The 26,667-nt window shown below is 40.4% G+C and overlaps 1 protein-coding gene across 2 annotated transcripts in view; it reads left to right on the top strand.

Moving 5' to 3' along the window:
* The window catches only part of Micu3 (mitochondrial calcium uptake 3), a 75,145-nt gene extending 66,655 nt beyond the window's left edge, over positions 1-8,490 (top strand). For both annotated transcript variants that reach the window (XM_029480397.2, XM_021169879.3), the window contains 4 exons: positions 2,223-2,331; positions 4,103-4,260; positions 5,538-5,606; positions 7,991-8,490. In XM_029480397.2, the coding sequence (XP_029336257.1) occupies positions 2,223-2,331; positions 4,103-4,260; positions 5,538-5,606 (336 nt within the window). In that variant the 3' untranslated portion in view covers positions 7,991-8,490. The remainder of the gene's footprint in view (positions 1-2,222; positions 2,332-4,102; positions 4,261-5,537; positions 5,607-7,990) is intronic.
* Positions 8,491-26,667: the final 18,177 nt, after the last annotated feature.

Genomic DNA, 26,667 nt, shown 5'->3' with positions numbered 1-26,667 from the left:
GTGAGTGATCTTATCTACATTTGAAGAGGCTTTTCTGCAGCTTTTGGTGGCGTGAATGGTTAAGAACCCAAGACACATCCTTGTCTATTTGCTTGGTGGCAAATGTATTGTCAGCCCTTTTGAGCAGTTGCATTATCTAGTGGTGTTTGAATGCTCCATTGCAACCAAATAGAACTGCTGTCACCAGTATCCCTTTAGGCCTGGGATGTTGGCCTTCTGTTTGTGTTTATGGAAGGATCAGGTTAAACTTTTGGAGAAAACTTGCAAATAGTTGGAGTTTGTTTAGAGTGGATACACTGTGACAATGTTAACAATTCTCAGACTCCCCTAAGGATCTGGGGGTGGGGAGAGGCTTGGTGCATTTGTCTATTAGTTTATATTACCTTTAATCAAATGACTTATATCTGTTTTACTCACGAAGCTCTATTTTCCTGACCAGCAGATAATTCCCTAGAAATAAAAATCATAATTATGCTATTTAAGCTACTATAGTATTACATAGGACTTTTAATCTGTTTTGTTTTTCTAAATAGAAACTTAAAAAACTAGCTCAGAAGGTCATATTGCGGGATGACTTTATAGAAAGTTTTCAGTTTTACAATTAATTTTTATATTTAAAATCATTCCAAAATTTAAAAATCTGAAGTTAAATTCAGCTTTTCTACAAATGTAATTGTAGAAGTATCTCTACAATTATTATCGTAGGAAACAATCACATCATCATGGATGCAGTGTGGTGATTGTTTGATCTGCATTCCCTCATCAACTCTCAGAGCGACCTTGCAGGCATTGACATATTTCTTTTGGGAATGGTGATACTAAGGACCTAAGTATCTCTCCCTTCTGTCCACCACTCATCCTTTTTTCCCCCAGTAAAAGAAAAGAAAAGGTGATATCTGAATGGCACTTAACATGTCTAAACTACTTTCATTTTCATTCATAGATATTAAATATCTATAAGCGTTATTATAAGAACAAATGATAAAGCGACAAGATAGGCAAATCCTTCTTTAGTAGGAATGTACAATGTTAGAAAGGCAAAATAAGTACAAAAAAAGATATTTTCAGATAAAGGCAAATGCTGTGGGCAGGACCAGGAAGGACATGGAGACTGGAAAAGAAGGCTGCTGTATCGGAGAGTTCTTGAGACGCAGCTTTGAGCAGAGCCAGTATGCAATGACTGTGCAGAGACCTGGATGAAGAGTGTTGTAGACAGGAGAGCTGCAACGGCAAGGGGCTGAGGAGGGGACAGGCTTAGGTTCTTTGAGAAAATGCTAAAGACATTTCATAAAAACCAGGAGAGTACTTGCTGATGAGAAGGGAGTAGTTGTGTGTGAGGTCTGATATAGCTCTGTGGACAGAAAGAGACGGGGCTTAGGTTTCATTCTAATGATGCTAATAAGACTGATAGGAAGCTGTTGCCGTGTTTAATTTTAAACTGGGGGCCTGGAAAAACCACCTGCCTAGTTAGTGCCCAGCACTGTTACCCATGATCCTCTTCTCTTAACCATGATCCTCTTCCCTTACCCTGCTGTACTCAAAGCCAGGATATGAGAAGCTGGAACCGTGAGCCCTATGTTCTCTCTCTTTTTTCTGTATATCGAATTATTTCAATTTTGTTGATTGTATCCAAACTTGAGATACAGTATTTTTATTTCAAGTAATGTTCCTATTAACTGAAGTAGCACCTGGGGTAGACCCACAGCCTGTGAGCATGGCGTCTCAGAACAGGCTGCTCTGAACAGGGTCCTTCATCCTCAGCGCCCTCTGTCCAGGACCTCTCAGTGCCTTTTCCTGGAGTCACTGTGCACCCCTGCTGTCATGGCTGCATCTTCATGGCTGAACAAGATCAACTCAATGACAGTTGACGCGGACAATTAGATTTTTGTATTGTCATTGTAAACATGTTGATGGCCTGATGCGGAATCATGTGAAGGAATAAATATGCAGAGCAAGTGTGTTTTTCTGGGCCCTTATGGGTTTAATAAGAGAATTATAATCAGAACTTCCCCTGTCATTTTTATTAAAGCATGTAGCAGTGCTACCCAATAGAAATAAGTGTGCCTGAGTCCTAAGTTTACTTGGAAAAGTTTTTCCAAACACACCTGAAGTGCTTGCTTATGAAATATATTGTAGTTCTTAATGTTTCCTCTTACTAAATGTGTTAAACTTATTCTAATGTCTGTCAATACTAACTTTTCACATTTATTTTCCCAAAATAGGGCATCACGTTTGATGAGTTCAGGTCATTCTTCCAGTTTCTGAACAACTTAGAAGACTTTGCAATAGCTCTCAACATGTATAACTTTGCAAGCCGCTCTATAGGACAAGGTAAGAGGTCATCTTTCCAAAGGCCAAAAGGTCAGCATCAGAGCAGCCCCGCCTTGTTCCCAGAGGCTCTGGTAACAGGCTAGTGAGAGATGTTTGACTGTACCTCGGCTTGCCTGAAAGCCTGCTTTTATCATTTCTGTGGGAAACTGAGTCTAAGAAATTTCTTGCTGGGTTTAAATTTGGCCTTTCATGTTATGAGGAAAAACTAATATTTATTGTAAAAGGTGTAAGAAGAAACTTCATGAGTACTGGGGACCATGAGGGAACCAATGTGTCCTCGTAGAAGCTGCAGCTGGCCACTCACCAGTTCCAGAAATTCTCATGATCTTTCCCAATCAGAAACCAGAAATACATGAGTCATTAGCTTACACTAACCAGTTCTTTGAGAGTGATACATAAAATTGATTATATATTTTTTAAATTTACAAAAAACACATGTGTCATATAACTTCAAACATTGTTGTTCTTGGGACTGCCTCAGTCTTTGTTTGTGATTTGGCTAAGAAGCCAAATCCTTCCAGGTTCTCTCCCTTACCACCCTGTCCTTACTGAAAGGACCTTGCTGTGTAAGGTCTGTTCATGTCTTTAAGGCAATTTCTCTGCCTTTGCCAGAATCTATTATGTTAAATTTCAGATTATAGTCTGGAGAATTTTTTTTATGTTCAGCTTCTAGGGGAATGTGAAGCTGTACCTAATGTTGATGCCAGTTATTCCTCTCAGGAGCAGAGAAGAGACAGGGCAGTGACCATGGGGGCGTGGATTCAACTCCCAGCTGCAAAAGCATTCAGCGCCCACTCGGTGCATCTATTGTGTGGCCTCCCTTAGTCATTGGATAAGAGAAACCTAAGCATCTCCTCCTATCCATTCTTTCTCTAAGCTGTGTGTTCAAACACTGAAAGGCATGTCTCAACAAATGAAATCTAGATACTTAATATATAGTATATGTCATATATTTAATATCTTTAATATATAATATGTTCTTTCAAAAAATTAGCATCACTGTATTTGGTTCAGAGCAGAAGGTTGTTCTCTTGTTTTAAGAACTAGAAAACAGGAGAACTTCGTGTCACCTTTTCCCATGCTTAGAACACTATCCACCTGTCCTCTCCTCTGCGCCTGCTAAGGGCTGTTGCAATAGACACCTAAGCAGCACCCCTTCACCAGCTCTTCCTAAAACACAGAACAAAAGTCAAAACTGCTGTGGACAGCTTGTCAAGTTTCCCATTGTCTATAGGAGAGCACACATGTTCCCAACCCCACCGTCTTCACAGCTCCTCCCCAGGTCCTCTCTTCTGAGAGCTACCTCAGCCAACTGCTCATTGTCAGCATACTCCCTGCTCTCTCCCTCGCAGTGTGTGCTCCTTCAGGTGCGCTCATCTGTCATTTCTCATCCCCACGGCTGAAACCTCCATCCATCCATCCATCCATCCATCCATCCATCCATCCACAGAATTAACCACTCATCTCCAGATTCGCAGATCCTTTGTAATGATTATCTCTGAAAACCCTGTCTCCCATCTGAACTGTTTCTTGGGGACTGATTTATCATAATAGTGTCTCTTCCTGAGGGTAGCTGCTTGTTCAACGTTCCTTGTTAAGAGTGTAGTATTAACCCCGTAACCACAGTGCCGTCTTTTTCCCCCGAGTGAAACTCATCTGCGGTATACCATCATGGCTCATGCTTACAAACACTGTTTACAACCTTTGCAATAATTAGCATCTTGTACTAAAAGAAAAATACTGCTTTTTCTTTTTTATGGCCTTTATCTAGATGAATTTAAACGTGCTGTATACGTAGCTACTGGACTGAAACTTTCACCACATTTGGTGAACACTGTCTTCAAGATTTTTGATGTTGACAAAGATGACCAATTAAGTTATAAAGAATTTATTGGGATTATGAAAGACAGACTCCATAGAGGGTTCCGGGTAAGCCTGCAGATTTCAAACCTCTTGATAATTTGTTTTATATCTGAGTTCAGAAAAAGTTTGTGTGAAATTTTAAGACTATAAACATGAAGTGCTTTTTTAAAAAAAATTTTGTATAGCCCTTAATCTGCTTTCAAAAAAGTGTGAAGTGATAAAAGATAAATTTTTAAAGTATATTAATAAATTTTGTTGTTTAATTCATTCCTATGTTCAGTTAGGGAGTATCTTTATTGCTATGTGGGGGGATGGTATGCTGGTTTGGTTTGGTTTTTTTCATAGTCTTCCCATTAGCTTTCAGACTCGCTAGTAAACATCCCTGCTCCCCCATACACATCGGATGCTCACTGTAGGAAACGGAGGCTTTAAGTCACTGCAGTCAGTTTTGTTCCTGTACTATTTTTATAATCGACATACTAAAAAGTCACAGAAGTTCACTTGTCCTTTTCTCAAAATTATTTTTTTTAATTTCTATTACAATGTAGCTTAATAATTATTTACACATCTGACATATTTAGTGGGTATTCCAGAAACATAAGAGGAAAAAAAATCCTTTTAAAATTAACAGCTGCTATAGTCAGGGATAAACACTTTAAGTAGAAAAATCCATATATAGAAAAAATAATCATCTTAGTCATTGAAATTCAAAGATTTGTTGAAGGACTTTGCCCAAGCTGTCTTGAAAAAGCTGCTGTTGTACTTAAGTGCCACCTAGTGGACACTAGAGACACTCATAAGGATGGATGTAAGAAAGCTAAGGTTCGTGTGACCCATGCTGTAAGCCTTTGGCATGGTTTTCCTTTTCCCTCTGAAGCAGTGACTCTCACTTGTGTTCACCTCTCCATGTGCGCCTGCGCTTCTGTCATGGTTTCCTTGTGTTTACACGCATTCTTACAAATGTTTAAGGGGCAGATACACTCATTGCATGTTTTTATGGGATACAGCGTAGAATCTTGTTACATGAATACATTGTGGAGTGATAATCTAATTGATGTAATCTCATACTTGCTTGTAGTGCAAGCCATTTGATTCTATTTGTAAGCAGGTCTGAAATGTACATGGTTGTTAGCTTTGGTCACCATTCTGTGACCATCTTGAGAAGGGATTTCTCTTGTGTGACTAGAACACTGTGTCTTTCTGTTTACTTGTTCTTGTGTCTACCAACCCTCCCTGCCTCTGGTAACCAACTTCATGCTGTTTGCACAAGTTTGCCTATAGTCAACATATAAATTAAGTAACGCTGTAATACATTTGGACATTTGTAATATTTTATTCAACAGGGTTATAAAACAGTCCAGAAGTATCCGACCTTCAAATCCTGCCTGAAAAAGGAACTACACAGCAGATAAGTATGTTAGCTTAGGCTTATCCTAATTGTTTCAGTAACTATAAAGAACCACCATTATTTTCTACAATGTCTAGACAATAGTTGGGAAGGGATCGGGGTTAGATCGTAATAGTAGATAGAAATCTAATTATCACCTGCAATTTGTAAAGACAAATGAAGGTGTTATATACTTTAAAAACTGTATGTAAAGGAGCTGAGGCCATCGCTCAGTTGGAAGGATGCTCAGCCAGCACGCATGAGGCCCCGTGCTCTGTCTCCAGAACCATGTAAAGCAGGGGTGGTGGGTAGTGTATTCCCTTTCCCAGCAGCTGAGACAGAAGCTGAAGAATCAGAAGTTCAAGGCCATCCTCAGTACCATAGCCATTTCCAGGCCACACTGGGCACAGATAAACTCTCTCAAAGGAAAAAGGAAGGAAGAAATTGTTTGTTAAATGTGTAGCTCCATTCCTGTGCAGGTACAGTGTAATAAATCTAAGCTATATTATTTGTACATAGTACCTGTAGCACCTACGGAACATGTGTCACTTCTTTGGAGGAGCATGCTTCTAAATGGTTGCCACAAAAATGGCAGCTTTACTGTTAACGAGTTTAGGTGCATGACAGTATCACGACAGTATACTGAGCATCCCTCTTCGTCCTCACACACAGATATGTTTCCCACCCTTGCCTGCATTGTTGAGGCTCAATCCTACAGCCTGGGGCATGTGTGGCTGCCACTTTACCAATGGTTTACATCCCTAGCTCTTGATCTTTGTGGTTTCCAACTCAGGAGTCTCTTGCTTCTCTCTTCAGAGTACAGGGATTATAAGCCTCAGCAACCATGCCCCGTTCTAGATTGACAACTCATTTAACAACAAAGAGTCAAGAATCAGAAAGTGATTTCCCAGGGCAACTTGCTAGTGAATGACAAGCCATGATTTGAGCTCCCCTTGTTCTTATGGTCAAATTATTTTTTTACTTAATATGTTATCACCCTTCATTGCAGTAACTTAGGATGGATCAGGAAGTCTGTCCTGTTTTTGTTTGAATCAAAGAAATATTTAAAACATATTAATCTCTAGAAAGATTAGTTTTGTTTTTTTTAACAATAATAACTATATCCTGTTGGTCGGCTATGTTAGATTCCTATGATGGAGGTTTTGTTGCTTATTTTAGATGAGTATATGTTCTTATGTATATGTCTTACTAGTTCTCTCAAGTTTGAGGCATTTTGTCTGTTCCCTAGAGTGATTTGTAAAAAGAACAGTTTCTTAGAATCTTTATATTTCCTGTGGCTATGATAGACTACTTTGGCAAAAGCAACTTAAGGGAGAAAGGCCTTATTCTGGCTTGCAGTCTAAGGGAATGCAGTCTGCCCTGGCAGCAGAAGCAGCTGCTCACACCTCATCACAGTCAGGAGGCAGAGGGCAGTCACTGCCTCCTGCCACTTATGTCCCTGATCCCGTTCACACTGTTCACAATCCCAGCCAGAGAGCGGTGAATCACTCACCTCACACTATACAACCACTGTAACTCCCACAAGCATATCTAGAGGCCTGTCCCCCAGGTGACTATAGCTCCTATCAAGATGACAACACTAACCAGCCATCACACTTTGTCAACTCTGAGACATGTAAAAGAAATATGTATCGGCTTTCAGGATGATACTGTTTGTCTCTGTCTTTCTAAAAAGAACCTGCAGTGCCAGCATTTTGTGAAGTAGCTTTGAAGTCTCACAGTATATGGAATCCACATTGGAAATCTGTGGTTTAAAATACTGAGAGAAGAGCAGGTTTATTTATCTGTTTGGGTAACTGTTGGGATTCAGCTACCTAGGATCTTCCATACTTGTATTCTGAGAAGCTGTGTGCTGCCTTACAGAACAAGACCAATGCACTGAAAAAGTAGTGCCATCCCTAAACATAGTGTCTAACTCTGCTTGTAATAGCTTTGCACCAACGCTGATTGTCCATATTAGTGCATAGAACCATAGCTTAAAGTGATTGCCTAAATCTATACCTCTCTGAAACTGAGTGTCAAAGGAGTTTCTTAACAAAATATGAACCCAGGCCACTGAGATGTCTTAGTAGATAAATGTACTTGCCACAAAACCTCGACCTGTATCCTCATGATGGAATTGATCATGGACTCCCACATGCCGACCATGGCACATTCACATTCTTCCTCCCTGCACAAATAGAAACAAACAGATAAATACAGTTTTTAAAAAGCTATGCACTTTTAAACTAAAGTTTTTTAAATACTTGATTCTTTTGTTTTATATGTATGTTGTTAATTAGATGCCTGACTGCTTCATATCATTTCTGTAAAAGTTTAAATTAATATAATTACCTTGACTTACATAAATATTGCTTTGGTGTTAAATGTGTGCGTTTTTTTAACTAGATCGTCCTAAACAAGAATTGAAGGATTATGTCCTATGTGACCAGGCAAGGAGCAAGATTTTGAGTGGATCCAAATGTAAGGTCAGAGCAAGCAGAAAATGAAGGGAACGTGAAATGCTATGAAATTTACTTTTTTCCTTGAATGGAGTTTGTCAGCGTCCAACAGGAAAACTGCATCTTCTAATTATAAGCATTAGCTGGCATTGAGCCTGGGCACCACCAGAGAAAACTTGCTGCAAACACTAAATATAATCAGCCGAGCTTTCAGAGCAGTGACCGGCTGCTCTGAACTTCTTCATTCCCTACACCTGGGTAGTCCCGATGACTGTCTAGTCTCATATTTAGATTATTTATTTACTAGAAATGTCCTTTATTTCAGAATAATTTATGAATGATAGAATATAGATGGAAACACATTTTCTTCAGGTTTGCACTGTGAGCGTGTTTTCATACAGTGACTATTGCTTCAGATTTGTCCTGGGCCCTTAAATTATTAGTAAGTCTCTGTTATTTATCTTGTATTTAATCATACTGAAGAAATTTCAGAAAACAAGTGAAAATTTACTAAGCAATAGGATGGTTTACATTGTACTTTCAGCTTTTAAAAGTACATATGTAATATATGTTGGTGGATTTCTGTAAATTTTTGTTTGTTTTTGCTGTTCTTTGTGTTTTGTTTTTGTACCAAAGCCAACAGAGATTCAGTTATTTTATTTTAACAGAAAATTAGAATTTTTTTTTAAGAAAGCACAGCAGTCATGTACTGATGTTCGTAGCAAGAGCAGTGGCAGTAGTAACCAGCACCCTGGGATTTCTAGTCGCAGGTGTGACGTATGGAACTAAGAACTGTAACATTGGATATTTAATGTATGTCTATAGCGTCAGAACTAATATAAATGGCCTAGAAGGTTGATGTATATTTATTTAATAGATAGGAGATAATGTTTTGTTTCTTGAAAAAAAAGGACCACGTTCAAAATTGATCCAATCAGTCAGTAGTGATGAATCATTTATATGTAACCCATTACATCAAAATAATGTGTCTTAAAAGAGAAAATAAAACTTTCTCTTGAAAACCCCACTTGAGAGACTGGCCAGCATGGGTCACCTCAAAGTCTGCCTGCTGTCGAGCAAACTCAAGCCATCTCGGCAACTTAGAAGAACCCTGCCAAAGATAAAAACCACTAGGGAAGTACATAGCTTAGTGCAGAGGGTTTGCCTGCCGTGCGTGAGGCCTTAGTTTAATTCCCAACTCTGAAAAAGAAAGGGAAGGCAAGAGAGGGGAAGGGAAGGGAAAGAAAGAAATAGAAAAAGAAAAAGAAAAAAAGAAATCCTAGATTTTTATGTTGAAAAATAATTTTAGAATGTTTAATAGAACTTTGGCTACCTGATAAAATTTGTTTATACAAAGGTACTATAAAATAATGCAATGAGTTTAATATATCTATGTATTGCATGTCAAAAGATTAATAGATTCATATATCTTCTTTTCTAAGAAGTGCGTAGTTTATAAACTGCATACACTCCAACCATTACTTTGCTTTTGCATAGGAAAATAGGAAACACTGGCTTTAAGTTATTGAATGTGAAATTGATCTGCATCAGCCTATTTGTAAACTGTTATTTTGGTGTTATTATTATTGATTATGTTTTTTAGACCTTTCCACATTCTTCGTCTGATATTATTTATTGCACCAATAAAGAAATAGAAATGTGCAAATGCAGCCGAGTTATACTTACCTAATTTCACCTGCTTTGAAACTTTAGTCATTGATGACTAGAGAGAGATAGCTACCTACACATTTATCATGTCTTAGGCCTAGATTGTTCTTGGTGTGTAAAATAATTGAAAAAATACAAATTAATCTTTGTCTACTAGTTATATTATCGCACATACATGGAAACCAGGTTTCCATTGTTAATATTGATTAAAAATTAAACAACCTATTTAAAGATCCTTTATAAGTATGTCAGTGTCCCAAGAAAATAACATAATATAGTCACACTAGTCTTTTTTTTTTGTATTTGATTTATTTATTTATTTTTAAATTAGATATTTTCTTTATTTATTACCAGGAGACTAATCACACTAGTCCTTATTGCTTTATTGTGAATGGGTTTGTTTATAAGGTGGCAAGATAATGTAAAAATGAGAGTAAATAAGATACGCTGACGAGTTAATATGGTAAGAGAACAGTGAATGACAGCGGCTTCCCTCATATCACTCGTAAACCTTTCTGCCTATACAATGGAGAGAGAGATAACTCACTGGGACTGGTTAAGTCACCTGAAATGTTTTTGAATGTTTGCAAATCATACTGATATAGCTGACTCCTGAGAGACTCTGCTAGATCCTGACAAATACAGGGGCGGATGGTCACAGCCAACCATTGGACTAAGCACAGGGTCCCCAATGGAGGAGTTGAAGAATGGACTGAAGGAACTGAAGGGTCTGCAACCCCATATGAAGAACAATATCAACCAACCAGAACCCCCAGAGCTCCCAGGGACTAAACCACCAAGCAAAGAGTACACATGGGGAGGGGGTATGGTTCCAGCTGCATATGTAGCAGAGAATAGCTTTGTCTGGCCTCAATGAGACGAGAGGCCATTGGTCCTGTGAAGGCTCAATTCCCCAGTGTATGGGAATGCCAGGACAGAGAGGTGTAGGGGGGTGGGTGGGGGAGCACCCTCATAGAAGCAGGGGGAGGGGGATGAAATAGAGGGATTCTAGAGGGGAAATTGGGAAAGGGGATAACATTTGAAATGTAAATAAATAAAATATCCAAAAAAAAGTTACTATGAAATTCATCTTTCAAGGATAATTTTGTCCTCTTAGTGAAGGACAAGAAGTTGGTAGAAAAAAAAAAAAAACAAAAACAAAAGACAAAACAAAAAACAAGCACATGGAATAGGAATCTGAATGGGGAGAGATTTTTTTTTAATTGAGACTAAGTAATAGGAAGAATAATTTTAAATGCATGCACATAAAGGTAAGATGATACTGTGTGTTTTCCTGTGAGTTCCAGCTGGCAGACATGGTTTTAATGAGAATGTGGTGTGGTTTGCTGTCCTTCGCCAGTGCTGGGGAAGCTTGTCTGAATAACACAAAATTGTTACCTCAGCCTTTATCTCTGGATTACAGTGTCCTGTTGTATATTCTTATAATTTATAATTTTAATATGCCCGTAAGTTCAGTGAAATGGCATGTAGTGGGAAAAGTAGCAAATTCTTTTATGGTTTTGATGTGACATTACCTGCAAGACATTTATATGAGAACATTGTAGGGCTTTAAATGTCTACTCAGCTACAGTTGTACTCCAAATATATTTTAATTACATAGTACTGCATTGCAATTGAATTCATTATTCAGTGCTTCTCAACCTGTGAATTGTGACCCCTTTGAGTTTGGAACAACCGTTTCACAGGGGTGGCCTAAGACCATTGAAAACACATACATTTACATTATGATCCATAACAGTAGCAGAATTACAGTTATGAAGTAACAACAAAAGTAATTTTATGGTTAGGGGTCACCACAGCAAACAAAAAAAGTAATTTTATGGTTAGGGGTCACCACAGCATAAGGAACTGTATTAAAGGTTGCGACATTAGGAAGGTTGAGAACCACTGCATTATATATGTGTATATTTTAAAGGCAAAGAGCTACAAAGTTTCATTTTTAGTCAAAATTAATAACTTTCTCCATTTCAATTTGCTAAAATGTTCATATATCTAATTTACCTGTCACTAATTCATTATAGATTCATCTCTAAAACTGTGAATTGTTAATGAATTTGAACACATTTGACTATACTTAAGCCCTTTATTATTCTGAAAAATCCCTGCAGATGGTTTTCATCTCACTGACCGATCACTCGTGGCCCCACTCCCTGGAATAGAGCTGGTGTTCTGGGACCTCCATCCCCAGTACAGCCTCTGTGCCTTTCTCTTTCTGGAGTGAGAGTGCCCTGTAGCCCCTGAAGGAAGTTGTGTAGTGAGTGAATTATTTAGCTCTGTGCCTTGAACGGTTGGGAAATAGTCCATGCAGAGACAGCTCTGCCTCCAAATTGTGAAAGCGTTGTCCCATTGCGTTCTCAACAAGTTTGATGTCATTCTGAGGCCTCACTGTTTTCCTTCCCTCCTGGAAGCTGCTGTCTTTTGCTAATTCCGGTTCTGTAAGGTTTCTCCTTGCTGTGCCTCAGTACAGGTTTTGTATCCATTACTGGTGCTGTCTTGCACTCCATTACTTACATCTAATAATTGTCTGACTTCAGTGTCTTTGGCGTTTTCTCCTACTTCTTTTACTGCCTCGTTGTGTTTTGTGTGTTTGGGTATGCCTCTCACATTACAGGTTTTTGTCCAAATTCTGATGGTACTTTGCTGTACACTCGTATTTCACAGCACTTTGGAATCTGTGTGGATGGGATGAGCTTTTAATGGATGCATCTCCCTCTCTGCTCTCCTGGCCAGCCTGTTTGCCTATAAATCCCCTATCCTGTCAGCACTGACAGACCCTTTCTCTGGCTGCTAGAATTCTGCCAAGTAGTTCAAAGCTTCATTTCTATTTTGCTCAGAGCTGAATACAAAAATATCTTGAATCCCCCTTTCTTTCTCTGAGCTCTTCCATCTGTGCATAGAATCCTTTGGAAGCGTTGAAGCATTTCCTGCCAGCATATGTTAGGAGAAGAGAGAAGGCAAGACCCTGAAATCCAAATGGTTCTGAAACAGTGCTCCAGCCAGCCATACTATACAGAGCAAGCTTGGGGAACTCATCTGTGGGACCCACCTCCTTCAGAGTTCTCCCCCATTACAGGCAATTTGCATTCTTTGGAGCTAAGTTAGTTAGCTCCTGCCTATTTCGGAATTTTTTTTTTTTAAATCCTTTTCCTGTACTACCATTTCCATGTTTCTTGTCCATGACAAAAAAATCTTTACTTTAAAAAAATTATTTTTATTGTTATTTTAGTATCATTTCAAGGAATAGCAGAAATGTGTGTTCCAGACAACATATAGTATTTAAACTAATGTGTGTTCAGAATACATCTGGAAATATACATAAGAAACTTAAAAATGGTTGCCACTGAAGATTGGGAATTTTATTATTTTTATGTTTATATTATTAAGCCACTGCTGAACGGTGTTTAATATTTTTAACACAACTGCATATATGTTTTTGAAAGGTTTATTATTTTTATCTTATATGTATGATTATTTACCTATACGTCTGTATGTCACCTCATGTGCATCTGTTGCCCTGAAAGTCTAGAAAGTGGAGTCAGACCCTCGGGTACCGGAGTTAGAATTAGTTGTGCTTCTTCTCCAAGTGGATGCTCAGAACCAATCGTGGGTCCTCTACAAGAGTGCCAGCTGCTCTTAAACACTCAGCCTTACCTCTCCAGCCTCATATGGACTTCAAGGATCTTTAAAGTGTGGTTCATTTTTGATTATGTGTATATGGGGGAGGGGATACCAACAAAGTCCAGAAAAAGGCAGCAGATAGTCCGTAGTTGGAGCTACACAGTTATGAGCCAAACAGCACTAGTGATGAGAACTGACCCTAGGTGCTCTGTGAGAGCAACACTTGATCTTAATCACTTCATTTATCCATCAGGACAAGCAGACTCTTCAAAGTTTAGGATCTCAGCTTGATAAATATTTGTAATCACATTTCTTTGTAAGGCACTAAGCTTAATGCTAACTGTACTTCAGCATGGTGTTTCTGAGGGAATATTTCTAAGCAACAGCTTGACTCCAGCAGGTAGAGGAAGCAGGTAGCTTAAACAGATTACTATGATAGCAGGTTTTAGGGCAGGTAAAATGAGAGTTTAGGCCCGAATGGAAGACAATGAAAACATCTACTTCATACTGCGTATTGCTCTACGTGTACTGTGTGAGTTAAAAGTTCACACTGAAACCTAAAGGTAAGTGCTGTGAAATCTATCCTCTTCCATGTCATCGCTCTGTGCTGAGAAGTTCTCAAGAAAGCGGGTATCTTATATACCGCTTGTGCCGTAATATTTAATTACAGTGAGTGTACAGAAGATTAGCTGTCTCAAAGATCCTTTTGAAATCAGATTGCACATCAAACCTGCATTGTGCCCGCTAAGCAAGTACATTTCAGAAAGAGGAGAAGGTGATGTCAAGACTTATTGCAAAACCAACAAATAAAAGAGTGGGCTTTGCCAGTTGTTCAGCCTGTTAAAGCATAGCCCCAAATGTCAGCCCTCATTTGTCACGTGCGTTTCTGAAATGTACCGCAGCTCAGCCCATGCAAAGTATTCTTTAGCTTACTATTGCACTGAGAAATAAATTAGGAAACAAACCAATGCTAAATAGGTTATGCCAACAGTTCAGTTTTCTCTGCTTCTGATACTCACATTGCTGGCCAGAAAGTTAACATGTGTGGTTTTGCTCCCAAGCTGGTGCAGCTTCAGAAACTAAACGTAGCTTCTATCCACAGTCGGTAGACCGCAACTGCATCATCGTGTGTCCCAGTGGTTATAGTGTCCAGGGATACCCTCCACCTTCGTTCAAAAACAAAAAAAGGCAAAAAGTACGTTTTAAAAATCTGAGAGCTGAGTTCCAGGTAGTCATAGCTGGGAACCAGGTAGCTCAGAACCTGAACCAGAGTGGCTATAAGCACGCAGGGACAAGACGGGCAGAAGAGAGCCTTCGCCAGTACAAGAGTTGAGTAGAACTCGAACAGTAGTGAGCCTGCAAGCTGGGGGTATGGAGGAGCAGTTTGCTCTGAACCCACGGTTTTATATTAATAATATGAAAATAATGTGCTTGAAGTAGCAATAAGTCTCCTCTGGGTTAGAAATCTTCAGGGGTCCTGAGATAAGTATGCACAAGGTCATGTGCGTGCCTTATGCACACACATAACAGGCTGGAGCAGAAAAGGACATATAGGAGATTTTCATAGATTGCAGACTACTGTGTGTGTGCACCTCTAAGTGTTGCTGGATATTAAAACAAGGGCTCACACTTGCTAGACAAGTACTAGACAAGTACTGGGCTATATTCCTTTCCACATAACTGTTTAAAAAGATTCTTGTGTTGATTTTATGTATGGGTATTTTGCCTGTAAGTGCCTGAAGTCCCAGTGAAGCTGGAAAAAGGCATAAAACCCTCTGGAACGAGGGTTACAGAGGGTCATTAGCAGCCATGTAGGTGCTGGGAACCAAACTCTGGAAACCAGCAAGAACTCTCACTGCTGAGGCATCTCTCCAGCCCCACACATTACTCTCTTCAAAAGACTGACCAATCCGCAACAGGCAAGCAACCAGGTATCCGAAGGAACAGCAGCACCGAATCTAGCCTCTGAGGATACAGATGTTTGTTAGGACTGCGGACAAAATCCAAAGGAGATACACGTGAAGTAAACCGTGGAACTGCAAAGAATATTTTCTTAAAAACTAGGCCAAAGAATACACATGGAGGGACCCATGGCTCCAGCTGCATATGTAGCAGAGGATGGCTTTATCTGGCTTCAATGGGAGGGAGGCCCTTGGTCTTGTAAGACTTGATGCCCCAGTGTAGGGAAATGCCAGGGCCATGAGGTGGGAGTGGGTGGGTGGGTGGGGGAGCACCCTCATAGGAGCAGGGGGAGAGGGGGTGGGATAGGGGGGTTTTGGAGGGGAAACCGAGAAGGAGTATAACATTTGAAATGTAAATAAATAAAATAGCCAAATTTAAAAAAAAAAACTAGGAATTAAGTAAGTTCAGTTAGGTAAAATTTCTAGAAAATAATAGCTGAAATCTAAATCATACTGGATAGTTGTGGCCAAGTACGTGGCATCAAATGGATCTCCCACCACAAACAGCTACAGCATTGTACAGTAAACTATGTTCCCCTTGGCATTCAGTCTGGCTTTCTGCCTTGGTGTCCACTGCAGGTAGTAAGAACTCAAAGGAGAAATAAATTGATGGGATGGCAGAAACGAGACCAGAATCCAAGGTCACTTTGTTAGTTTGGGGAGAGCACCAATGAAAACTACACAGAGAAGCCCTAAGATCTGCTGAGTACCGGGAGGCATGAAATTAAGGACAACAAAACCCCTTCCTTCAAGAAGGTGGCATTTGTCTTAGTTGTAGTCTGTTGTGTGATAAAACACCATGGCCAAAGAGTTTATTGCCACTTACACCTTATAGTCAGTCCATCCTCCCAGGAGGTCAGAAAAAAAGACTTAAGGTGGGAACCTGGAGGCAGGAACTGATACAGAGGCCATGGAGGAACACTGCTTGATGCTTGCACAGCCTGCCTCTTATATACCCGAGTCCCACTTGCACAGCCTGCCTTCTATACCCCAGGCTCACCTGTGCAGGAGTGGCACCTTCCACAATCCTCCTACATCCATCCCTAATTAGGAAAATGCCTAACAGACTTGATCACAGGCCAGTTTTATGAAGGTATTTTCTCAATTAGTGGTCCCCTCCTCTCAGAATATATCTAGGTTTATGTCAAGTTGACAAAACCCAGCCAGCACAGTTTTCATTGCATTCATTATAAAGTAAATAGTTTTATACTTACTAAGAAACTGAAAACTATGTCCCTCGGGTACAAGGGAAATTTCAAAGAAGTACACATAGAAAAGACCCCAGTATTTGAATTTGTGGATTAAAATTCTGAGTAAGAAGAAAAGCGACATAAACTGAAAGACAAAAACTTTTAAAAGTCAAAGGAAATTATAGGACTAAAAAAAATTTTTTTCACTGTGTCTGGTGGCATATGTCAATAATCCTAGTACTCAGGAAGCAGAGGCAAGCAGAACTTTGTGAGTTTCAGTCCAGCCTGGTCTACATAGTTCCAGGCCAGCCAAGGCTACATAATAAGGGCTCATAAAAAAAAAAAAAAAAAAAATTCAAGTAAGTATCAGCATGAGTCAGTGGAAGACTGGGAAGAATAAAAGACTGCTAAACTTGAGGGCAGGAAGATACACACAGGAAAAGTACATTTAGCTGTCACAGCATCTTAATGACATGCAGCAGCACATAGAACAGCTCCTTAAGAATAACAGGAGGAAGAAAAGTGTAGGCACCCGAGGAACATTAGGGGGAAACAGCCAATTTCTATCCCATGAACCAGAATCTCAAATTTGATAGCTCCTAAACAAAGCCCACACTTGGTGGCATTTCTGGGAAAGCAACTGTCTTAAAAGCAGTAACCAAGCACAAAGAGCACACAGTGACGTTCCTTCAAGTGACAGAAGCTGTGGATGCCTCACCCATAAAATGCAAAGAGGAGGGTTAACCTGGAAGGCTTTATCTGGAAGAATCGCCTTTCATCATCCTGGCAGTGGGGAAAGCTCTTGGAAATAGAGATTATCAGAGAGAAAGCAGCAGCAGACTTGCACCCTAAGAAGAACCAGAAGTTGTCCAGAAGTGAAAAACAAAACCACCCCCAGAAAACCTGGATAGGTGCAAAATGATCTTTCAGTAAATCAATGGTCCTCTTAAATGTATAAAAAGGTAATTAACTGATTAGAGCATAACAGCGTATTACTAAATTTATCATCAGAAAATAGTAAGTGGGAGGAGGATGCTGTGAAATCCTTATATCACTGCTGGGACATAGCAGTTACTTCAGCTAATGCACAGTATAACCCATACGGCCATGAAGCAGATTAAATGCAATGATGGAAACATGACTACCCATGAGCAAAGAAAGGACAAACAAGGGGAAAAACACTAAATAGAAAAATAATTACATAAATCTAACACGCAAACAATTGCATGCTATGGTGTGTGAATATGGTTTGACTCTGAAGGACCGACCGGTTCATGTGCTCCAAGTTTGGTCCCTTATGTTGTCCATGTTGGGGTTCTGGGACTCTTTGAAGGTGGAACCTAGCGGGAAGCTCTTGGTCCTTGTGGGCCTGACTGGTATCTTAGAATGAGTTGTTCAGAGAGAGCGCTAAACCCTGAACCATGCCTCATGTGGCAATGTGACCTTCTCCTCCCAACAACCAAAGAACATACACTGGTTGGACCTGGGCCTCTCTACACATGGAGCAGATGAACAGCTTGGTCTTCATGTAGGTCCCAAACAACTGGAGTGGGGGCTATCCCAACAGCTGTTGCCTGTACATGGAGTATGTTCTTCTAGCTGGGCTGCCTTGTCTGGCCTCAATGGGAAAGGAAGCACTAGGCTGGGGGTAGGGCACCTGCTCAGAGGAGAAGGGGAGTAGGGGAAGGATTGTGAGTAGAGGTGACTGGAGGAGGGCAGTGAGCAGGATGTAAAGTGAATAAGTAAAAACCCTGAACCATGCTTATGTCTCATCTGTCGATGGGACCTTTACCTCCCACATATGGTTCTATTTATAGCCTCATCAACTCTGAGGCCTTTACCAGAGCCAAACTTTATTAGTGCCATGTTTTTCAAAATCCAGAACTGAGAATTGAATAAATCTTTATAGTTACAAATATTGGGGTTGGGAATACAGCCCCATCAGTAAGACACTTTCTCGGCAAGCACAAAGAGCTGACTGTGGTCGTTTTAGCACAGCCCACACCTGTAATCTTAATGCAGGCACAAAGATACGGGGTTCAAAGTCAACCTGTGAGTTGTAAGAACTTCTCTCAAAACAAATGAATGAGCAAAAGTAAAAACAAAGTCACCCAGTTTCAGATATTTAGCTACAGCAATGACAGATTAATACTTTACATTAAATAGAATTCAACTCAACATTCCAACAAAATACTGGATTTTTTTAAAGTGGTCTCTCTTTTATCTTATTTTATATATATACATGTGAGACTCTTGTACAAATATATGTCTGTACACACTTGGCCAGATCTCCTAGAACTGAAGTTAAAGATGGTGGTGAGCCAGCACGTGGAGGCTGGGAATTGTACACAGGTTCTCTGGAAGAACAGTCAGAGCTAGTAACTGCTGAGTCATCATCTCTCCATCCCCTAAGTACTGAATTTTCAATGAATGGTATTTACTAACTAGAGACGATACACTTTACTCCTGAGGACATAGATAGCATATACAAAAGGGAATAAAAGCAGTACCAATAAGAAACTAGGATGGTCTGGCCTCAGGCAAAGTAGTCAACAAGGCCAGGAAAGCCACTAGACATATTAATTGGAGTCATTAGGAGACAGAAGTTGTAGAACAGTTTCAACAGGGAAATTACTTAAGCTCTTTTATCCATTTTAAAAGTACCAGAACAGGGGCTGGAGAGATGCCTCAGCGGTTAAGAGCATTGACTGCCCTTCCAGAGGTACTGAGTTCAATTCCCAGCAACCACATGGTGGCTCACAACCATCTGTAATGGGATCTGATGCCTTCTTCTGGTGTGTCAGAAGATAGCAACAGGTACTCATATAAATAAAAATAAATCTGTAAAAAAAAGTAGCAGCACAATACTAAGTTGACTAGCAAGAGCTAAAGAGAGTCCTAACAAAGGAACACCCTACCAACAACAGGTTTATTCGTTACTCTTCTCATCACTGTGACAAGAATACCCTACAGGAGCAATCGTTCTGCCTCCCACATGGAAGGTGCAGTCCCTCGGGGCCCTACAGGCATGGAGTTGAGTTGTGATAGCTCTGTCACCTGTGGGAGGAGCACGACTGAGCTGGTCACCTTTCATCAGGCCAGAAGCAGCAAGAGATGGAGGCTGGCTCCCTCCCTCCCTCCCTCCCCCATTTCCTTTTTAAATTTTATCTTCCCAATTAATTTTTTCTCCTTTTTTTTTCCAATTTTAATTAGTCTGGCATACCAGCCCATGGGATAGTCCCACCCACATTCAGGATGTGTCTTCCCACCATGGTTAAACTTCTCTGGAAATACCCTCAGTCTCAATGAGAAGATTCCCAATCTAGCCTGTGGTCTGAAGTTCGGTTCCCAGTAATGGGGGGGGGGGGGCGGGGAAGGAAACATCTGCAAATAGGCAGAACTCAAAAATAAGAAAATGAGAGCAAATATTCTGTAGTTTAATAATTATCCCGGTAACTTCACGTTAGGGGCTCCCCTGCCCCCCAGTCATACATTGCAACTTACTTACTTGCAACTTAATGATATTAGGGGAGCCTTTTGGAAGAGACTAACTGTGAGGGAACACCCCCTGCCACTTGATGCAGTACAAAGGGATTTTGGAAGCAGAGAGAAGGCCTCTCCCAGACACTGACTATAGGGACCCAAATCAGAGTGGACCTAGACTCTTCAGCCTGCAGAACTGGGACAACTTTGTATGGCTTATCCATTACCCAGTCTAGTGCATTTCGTTACAGTAGTCCAAGACAGGTATGGTGGAGGAGCCGCTCTCGCCACCTGGTTCTGACCCTTTTATTCTGGCTAAGGAAGGACTTGCCATGTTGTTTTCTCTAGGGAAGGTTCAATCAAGCTATCCCATCATCGCTGGAAGCTAGAAAGTTCCTTACTGCCTACTCTTTTGTTTGCTTATCATTGAGAATTTGGTGACTTGTAAACTGTATGTTCTTTTTGTCATACACTAAGGTCTTTCTTTTAATCTAGCCTTTCACTCTCTGTTTTTTAAATATGTATTCCTTGACTGTCAGTTAATTTGTAAATGTTCCACAGTGTATAGTTTGAGTTTTATATGTACCAAAGTCTTTTTAAGTTTCTTTTCTTAAACATTCATTCATTCATTCATTCATTTATATTTGTATTTAATGTATGAGCACCCTGTCTGCATGTACACCTACATGCCAGAAAAGGACATCAGATCCCATTACAGATGGTTGTGAGCCACCCTGGGTTACTGGGGATTGAACTCAGGACCTCTGGATAAGCAGACAGCTCTCTTAACCGCTGAGCCATCTCTCCAGCCCAAAAGGTTTTAATTATTTGTGTTTAGGAGTGTTCTGTTTATTTGCCATTTCTTCCATTGCTTTAGAACTTTGAAACATCTCTTCCAGTTTAACATTTTTGCCATGTTGGGTTTTTTGTTTGGTTGGTTGCTTTTTGGTTTTTCGAGACAGGGTTTCTCTGTGTGTATCTATGGCTGTCCTGGAACTCACTTTGTAGACCAGGCTGGCCTTGAACTCAGAAATCCACCTGCCTCCCGAGTGCTGGGATTAAAGGCGTGCACCACCACGCCCGGCTGCCGTGTTTTTAATGGTCTATATTTTCTTTTCTCTTTAAACTGTCTGGCTGTGATTGCAAACTCGTGTTTTAACTACTTTATGCTTTCATATTCACCAGTGAGCTTTTCTAATTAAATAACCACACATGGATTTTCCTCTTTAAAAAAAAATCTAAGTATGTGTGAAAATACCCCAGGGAAAAAACACCTACTTCATAACAAAACTAAAAACACTTTTGAGGTCTTTTTTATTTTAACTTACCTTTCAGATGAACTATTAAACACAGCTGGTTTGTCAGGATCATTTTTAAATTGTATATTAATTTGAAATAATCCACCCTTATCCTAACATAGCTCTCAGAGAACAGATCCAGTAAGGTTTACTTACCAGGAGAAGCGTTAGGAGGAGGAATTAACCTGTGTCAGTGGAGGCTCAGAAACCCTCAAGCTCTTCAGAGAGAGCTGACAGCTACAAAACTCTTAGTGTTTTCATTTCTGTCAAGGTCCCTGTGGCCTGAGAACTGAGAGGCGGAGATCTAGTCTGTCGGCTGGCAGGGCTAACGACTCAGAAACCTGATGGTTCAATCAAAGACAGTCTTATGGAAGGGTTTCCTCTCACTCAAGAGAGCAATCTCTATATTCTTTTCCTGGATGCAAATGATTGAATGTGGCTTACCCATTCGGCAAAGACTGCTACCGATTTTTAATGCGAATCTCATTGAAAAATACCCTCACAGAAGCATCCAGAATAATGCCTGACCAAATATCTAAATACCATAGTCAAAATTACACAACATTCAACATCAGAATGCCTTTATAATTTTTTCTCACCATCTCAATTATTTATTCTGCTCTCCTAAGATAAACTGACTTCTCATATAATCTTTATTAGACCATAAATACTTATTAAGAGAGGAAATTTTCTCATCGACTTTTCAATCTGGCTGTTGTTGGTAAATGACAGAGACAGCTGAAGTCTTGGTCATTCTGAGAGTTACTCAGCTGATTCCCTTCAGTTTGGGCATTTTTTTGTTTGTTTGTTTGTTGTTTGTGTTGTTGTTGTTGTTGTTTTTCTATAGACAATCATGTTACAGGCAAAAGATCACAGAGATACCCATGTTATTGTTCTGTGTTCTGTGTTCTGTATTATTGACTTATTAATGTCTTACAGAACAATACAAAATATTAATGCACACAGCAGAGATTGTTCCATAACCCAAATTTATATCTTCAAGTCCTTCTGATTCACCTCATCAAATAACACAGTGCCTCTTCACCTTCCTCACCTAACCTGTGGGGCTGGAAACACCGCAACCTGAGACTTCGATGATAGGTCAGGCCTCTGTCCAAACTGAGCACTTGGAAGCTCTCAGCAGAAGGAAATGTCCACAACTATGAATTTCTGGTTTTTTTTAAGAAGATTTGTTTATTTTATATATATAAGTACACAGTAGCTGTCTTCAGACACACCAAAAATGGACATTAGATCCCATTACAGATGGTTGTGACCCACCATGTGGTTGCTGAAAATTGAACTCAGGACCTCTGGAAGAGCAGTCAGTGCTTTTGACCACTGAGCCATCTCTCCAGCCCCAGAATTTCTGTTTTAATAAGATTTTTACCATCTCAAGTCAAAATGTGGCTATTACTGTTAGACAAATTTCTTTGGTCTCTGGAATTTGGAAGAAAAGGAATTGAATCCTGAATAATCTCAGAGGTACTTCAGCATCCACAGATATATCATTTTCTAATTTGACCTCCACAGGAGGTGTGTGTTCTTTATGGACACCTTGTAATAATAATTAATCACATTACATTACTCTAAGAAATGTTGGTCATAGTAAGCTTTTTTTTTTCTCTCTTGGCATTGGGAATTTTATTTTCAATATTTATGTCTACTCATCCTGGGCAAAGTGAAGCCAGAGTTTTTATCATTTATGATGTAGGAATCAGATGAGGTCATTCATAAAAAGTGCCTCGTGTAATCTATAGAAATTGGGTATATACAGCTAATATTACTGTTATTGATAGTAGCCAACAGGCTTAAATGTGATTTGAATTTGTAAAACTGTATTCTTTTTTAAATTGATTTATTTATATTCATGTACATTGGAGTTTTACCTGCATGTATGTCTGTCTGAGGGTGTCAGACCCCCTGGAAGAGGAGTTATAGACAGTTGTGAGCTGCCGTGTGGGTGCTGGGCATTGAACCTGGTTTCTTTGGAAGAGAAGCCAGTGCTCTTAATCTGCTGAGCCATCTCTCCAGCCTGTAAAACTGTATTCTTAAAAAGATTACTTTTAAAGGTATATTTGCACGGATACCTCGCCTGCATGTTATGGCTGTGCACCACATTTGTGTCTGGTGCCCTCAGAGGCCAGAAGAAGCGCTGGATCCCTTGGAACTGGAGTCACAGGTAGCTGTAAGTTGCCAGTTCGGTTCTGAGAATTGAACTCAGGCCCTCTGCAAGAGTAACCAGTGCTTGTAACCACTGAATCCTAAAACTGTATTTCTAAATGGCTTTTGAAAATATTTATGAGAGGGGTGATTTAAAAATAAGATAGTCATTTAATTTTGTGTATGTGAACTATAGGGAACAACAATTTTAAAGTTACCTTCTCAGTTTTATTTTAAAAACAGTTATTTGTTTAGACTTTATCTCTTCGTGAATTACATACCAACTCCTTCATGGTGTTCCTGGGCAGTTTGGCTTTATGTGGTGGGCTGGACAAAGTCTCAATCAAAAGACCCACACAAGTGGATTTTATGGTCTGCAGCACCCCTCCTGAAAGTCTTCATAATTTAAAGATTCGTTTTGCTTTATTATTTTTAACTACGTGTACGTACGTGTATCTGCGTGTTGGTATATGTATGGGATTCCAGGTGCCCGTGGAAGCCAGGAGGCATCAGATCCCATGGATCTGGAATTACAGAAGGTCCTTTGGAAGAGCAGCAAGTGCTGAGCCTCAAAGATTCTTAATAATTTGATTCCATGCTTTGTTTTGAAGTCGGTGGGAGAGTGAAGTTTGTGGATCAACTTACAGCCTCTGCTCACATGATACTCTCCTCCCCACTCCCTCTCAATCTGTATAGAATGGCTCCTTTGCCACCCTGGGCCTTGCCTGACCTAACCTACATTTCCAAAGCCATTTCTGCCACCCTATCTACCCTGGCAGAGCCCCGATAAAGGGGTAGGTTGGGAGAAAATTAGGCATCTATACTAAACAAAGCGAAGGCCACTGTGTCTTCACTTGCCCGAGTCATGGTATATTAGCTGGTTTCCATCCAGACCAAGCCAGTGAAGATGAATCCTCTTCACCCCTGATCAATGTGTTTGGAGCCTTAAAGGGTGAAGCTTGCAGTATCCTAGAAGGTTGTATTTTCCCATGGAGTGGGGCAGCAGGACTAAGCAAGGACATGCCTGCCCTGACATTTCCTGGACCGTGATGCTTCAGTACAGAACCTGGAGCCCAAGCTCGACCAGCAGCTCATTCTTTGGTGACAAGTTCTTAAATGGGGGGATGGAGGGAATCAAAAAATGATGAATATAGGAAAGTTTCGGATCAGAAAGTCTTGAACAATCTATGCCTTATGCCAAGCAAGCTTATTAAGGAACACAGCATCTTATATACTGTTTGCAGGGAGAGAACGGGACAGAGAGAGCTGATTAAGCAATGTTGTCACAGAGAACACAGGATACCTCAGACCCAGCTGCACTAGGGCTGACATAACCAAAACCCAAGGGATAGAGGCAAGTTCCCAGAAACCACAGATTGACTCTTTTGAGGGCTTGGCCCCGGCCCCAGACTGGACCTAGTCATGTCTGCCCCTGGGCAAAGGCACAGAACTAATATTTCCTTTTTCCTTTTACGAGGGCCTCTGAGAAATCCTCGGATTGGCCTGGCTCCCAACAGACACCAGAGACAACTTGACAGCAGCCAGCCCTAAGCAGAGGCATGCGCATCCTATGTCATGGGATAGAGTCCCGGGCACCTACAATGACACACCTTGCCCACATCCTGTGTCAAGGAAGTGTTTCCTCAGCTAGTCTCATGAGGCATCGATGCTTTCCTCTGAACCTCCCTGAGCCTGGCTTGTGTGTGTGGTCTGAGCAATTGGACACAACATTTAGTTCTGTGTCCTGAGATAGGAGATATGTGATTTCGGTGAGTCTCATGAGGCATCGATGCTTTCCTCTGAACCTCCCTGAGCCTGGCTTGTGTGTGTGGGCAGAGCAATTGGACACAACGTTTAGTGCTGTGTCGTGAGATAGGAGATGTGTGATTTCGGTGACTCTACAGAGTAGTTGACTATTCTGAAATGTTTTTAAAGTGACGTCTTAAAATACAAATGGTGAAAGTCCTACTAATTATTTAACCATTTAAAAACAGTAACAGGGCCTTGCTATAGAGCCCTGACTGGATGAGAACTTACTATGCAAAACAGGCTAGTCTTCAACTTTCGTAGTCTTCCTGCCTCAACCTCCCAGGTGTACCACCACACCTGGCTAGAATTATTTAACATTTTACAAATTTCATTGACATAGAGTGATGCTTAGTAGTAAGTAAGGAACATTAAAAATTGAGAGAAACCCCAGAAAAGTCATAACCTCTCTCTCTCTCTCTCTCTCTCTCTCTCTCTCTCTCTCTCTCTCTCTCTGTGTGTGTGTGTGTGTGTGTGTGTGTGTGTGTCTTTCTAAGTGGCTCTACATTTCTATTTTACTGTGGGCTCCAAAATTTATCTAGCTGATTCTTTCCTGAGATAAACTTTTTTTAATGATCGTTGTCTTCTGTGAAAGGGAGATTCATTGAAGATGGGTGAAAGGTACTTGACTAGTAGAGAGAAAAAAAGTCCTTGGGGGTGAACTTAGTAATTCCATTGATTTAGAAAACTGGCAGTCGTAGTTTTCTTTAGACTCCATGACCTCACCAACCAGCCTTACAGCACCAGGCATGAATTCTCTTGTTGAAAATGTCCTATGTCCCCTTACATGACTGCTGGGTACCCCTCAAATGTAAGTGCCATTATGGTACCCTTGGAGATGTCTTGCCAGACCTGTTACTGGTGTGGGTCATAGGCTTTACAGTTGGGTTATACTGTTGACTGCTTGTCTCCCTTGGCAGCCTGCACAGCACCCCCAGATACTGGGAAAGCCAAGCCCTCAGTGAAGTTGTCAGGTCAGTCCAGCCTGATTCCTCCAAGTCCTGTGCCTAAAGTGTGTGGTGTCTTCAGCAATAATCGCCAGCTTCTGAGAGGCAACCAATGGCTACTGAGAGGCAACAACAATGGTTGTTGTTGTCGTTTTTAAGTCTCTTGTACTACCTTGACCAACAACTCAAAGGAAGATTTCCTATTGGAGTTTTTTATGGCTCTTGGGGGAACATTATCAACGAAAGTAGCATAAGTTTACTCAACTATACACCTATATATATATACATATATTTATAAAAACTATATACGTATTCCTAGATAATTATAAAATAGTACTATTGGTCTTTTTTTAAGCAAGCCTAATGCTCTATGTCCCTCTACTGTCTTGCCCTTCCTACCCTTTTCAGTTACATCCTCACACACTTTCCCTATCCCCCCACAGTGCCCATGTCCCGCTACCCCTCCTTT

This window comes from Mus caroli, unplaced genomic scaffold (genome assembly GCF_978045245.1).
Source record: "Mus caroli unplaced genomic scaffold, Mus_caroli_1 scaffold_10, whole genome shotgun sequence".
NCBI lineage: Eukaryota > Metazoa > Chordata > Mammalia > Rodentia > Muridae > Mus > Mus caroli.
The sequence above is the reverse complement of the archived record's forward strand: the minus strand, read 5'-3'. Positions and strand labels throughout refer to the sequence as shown.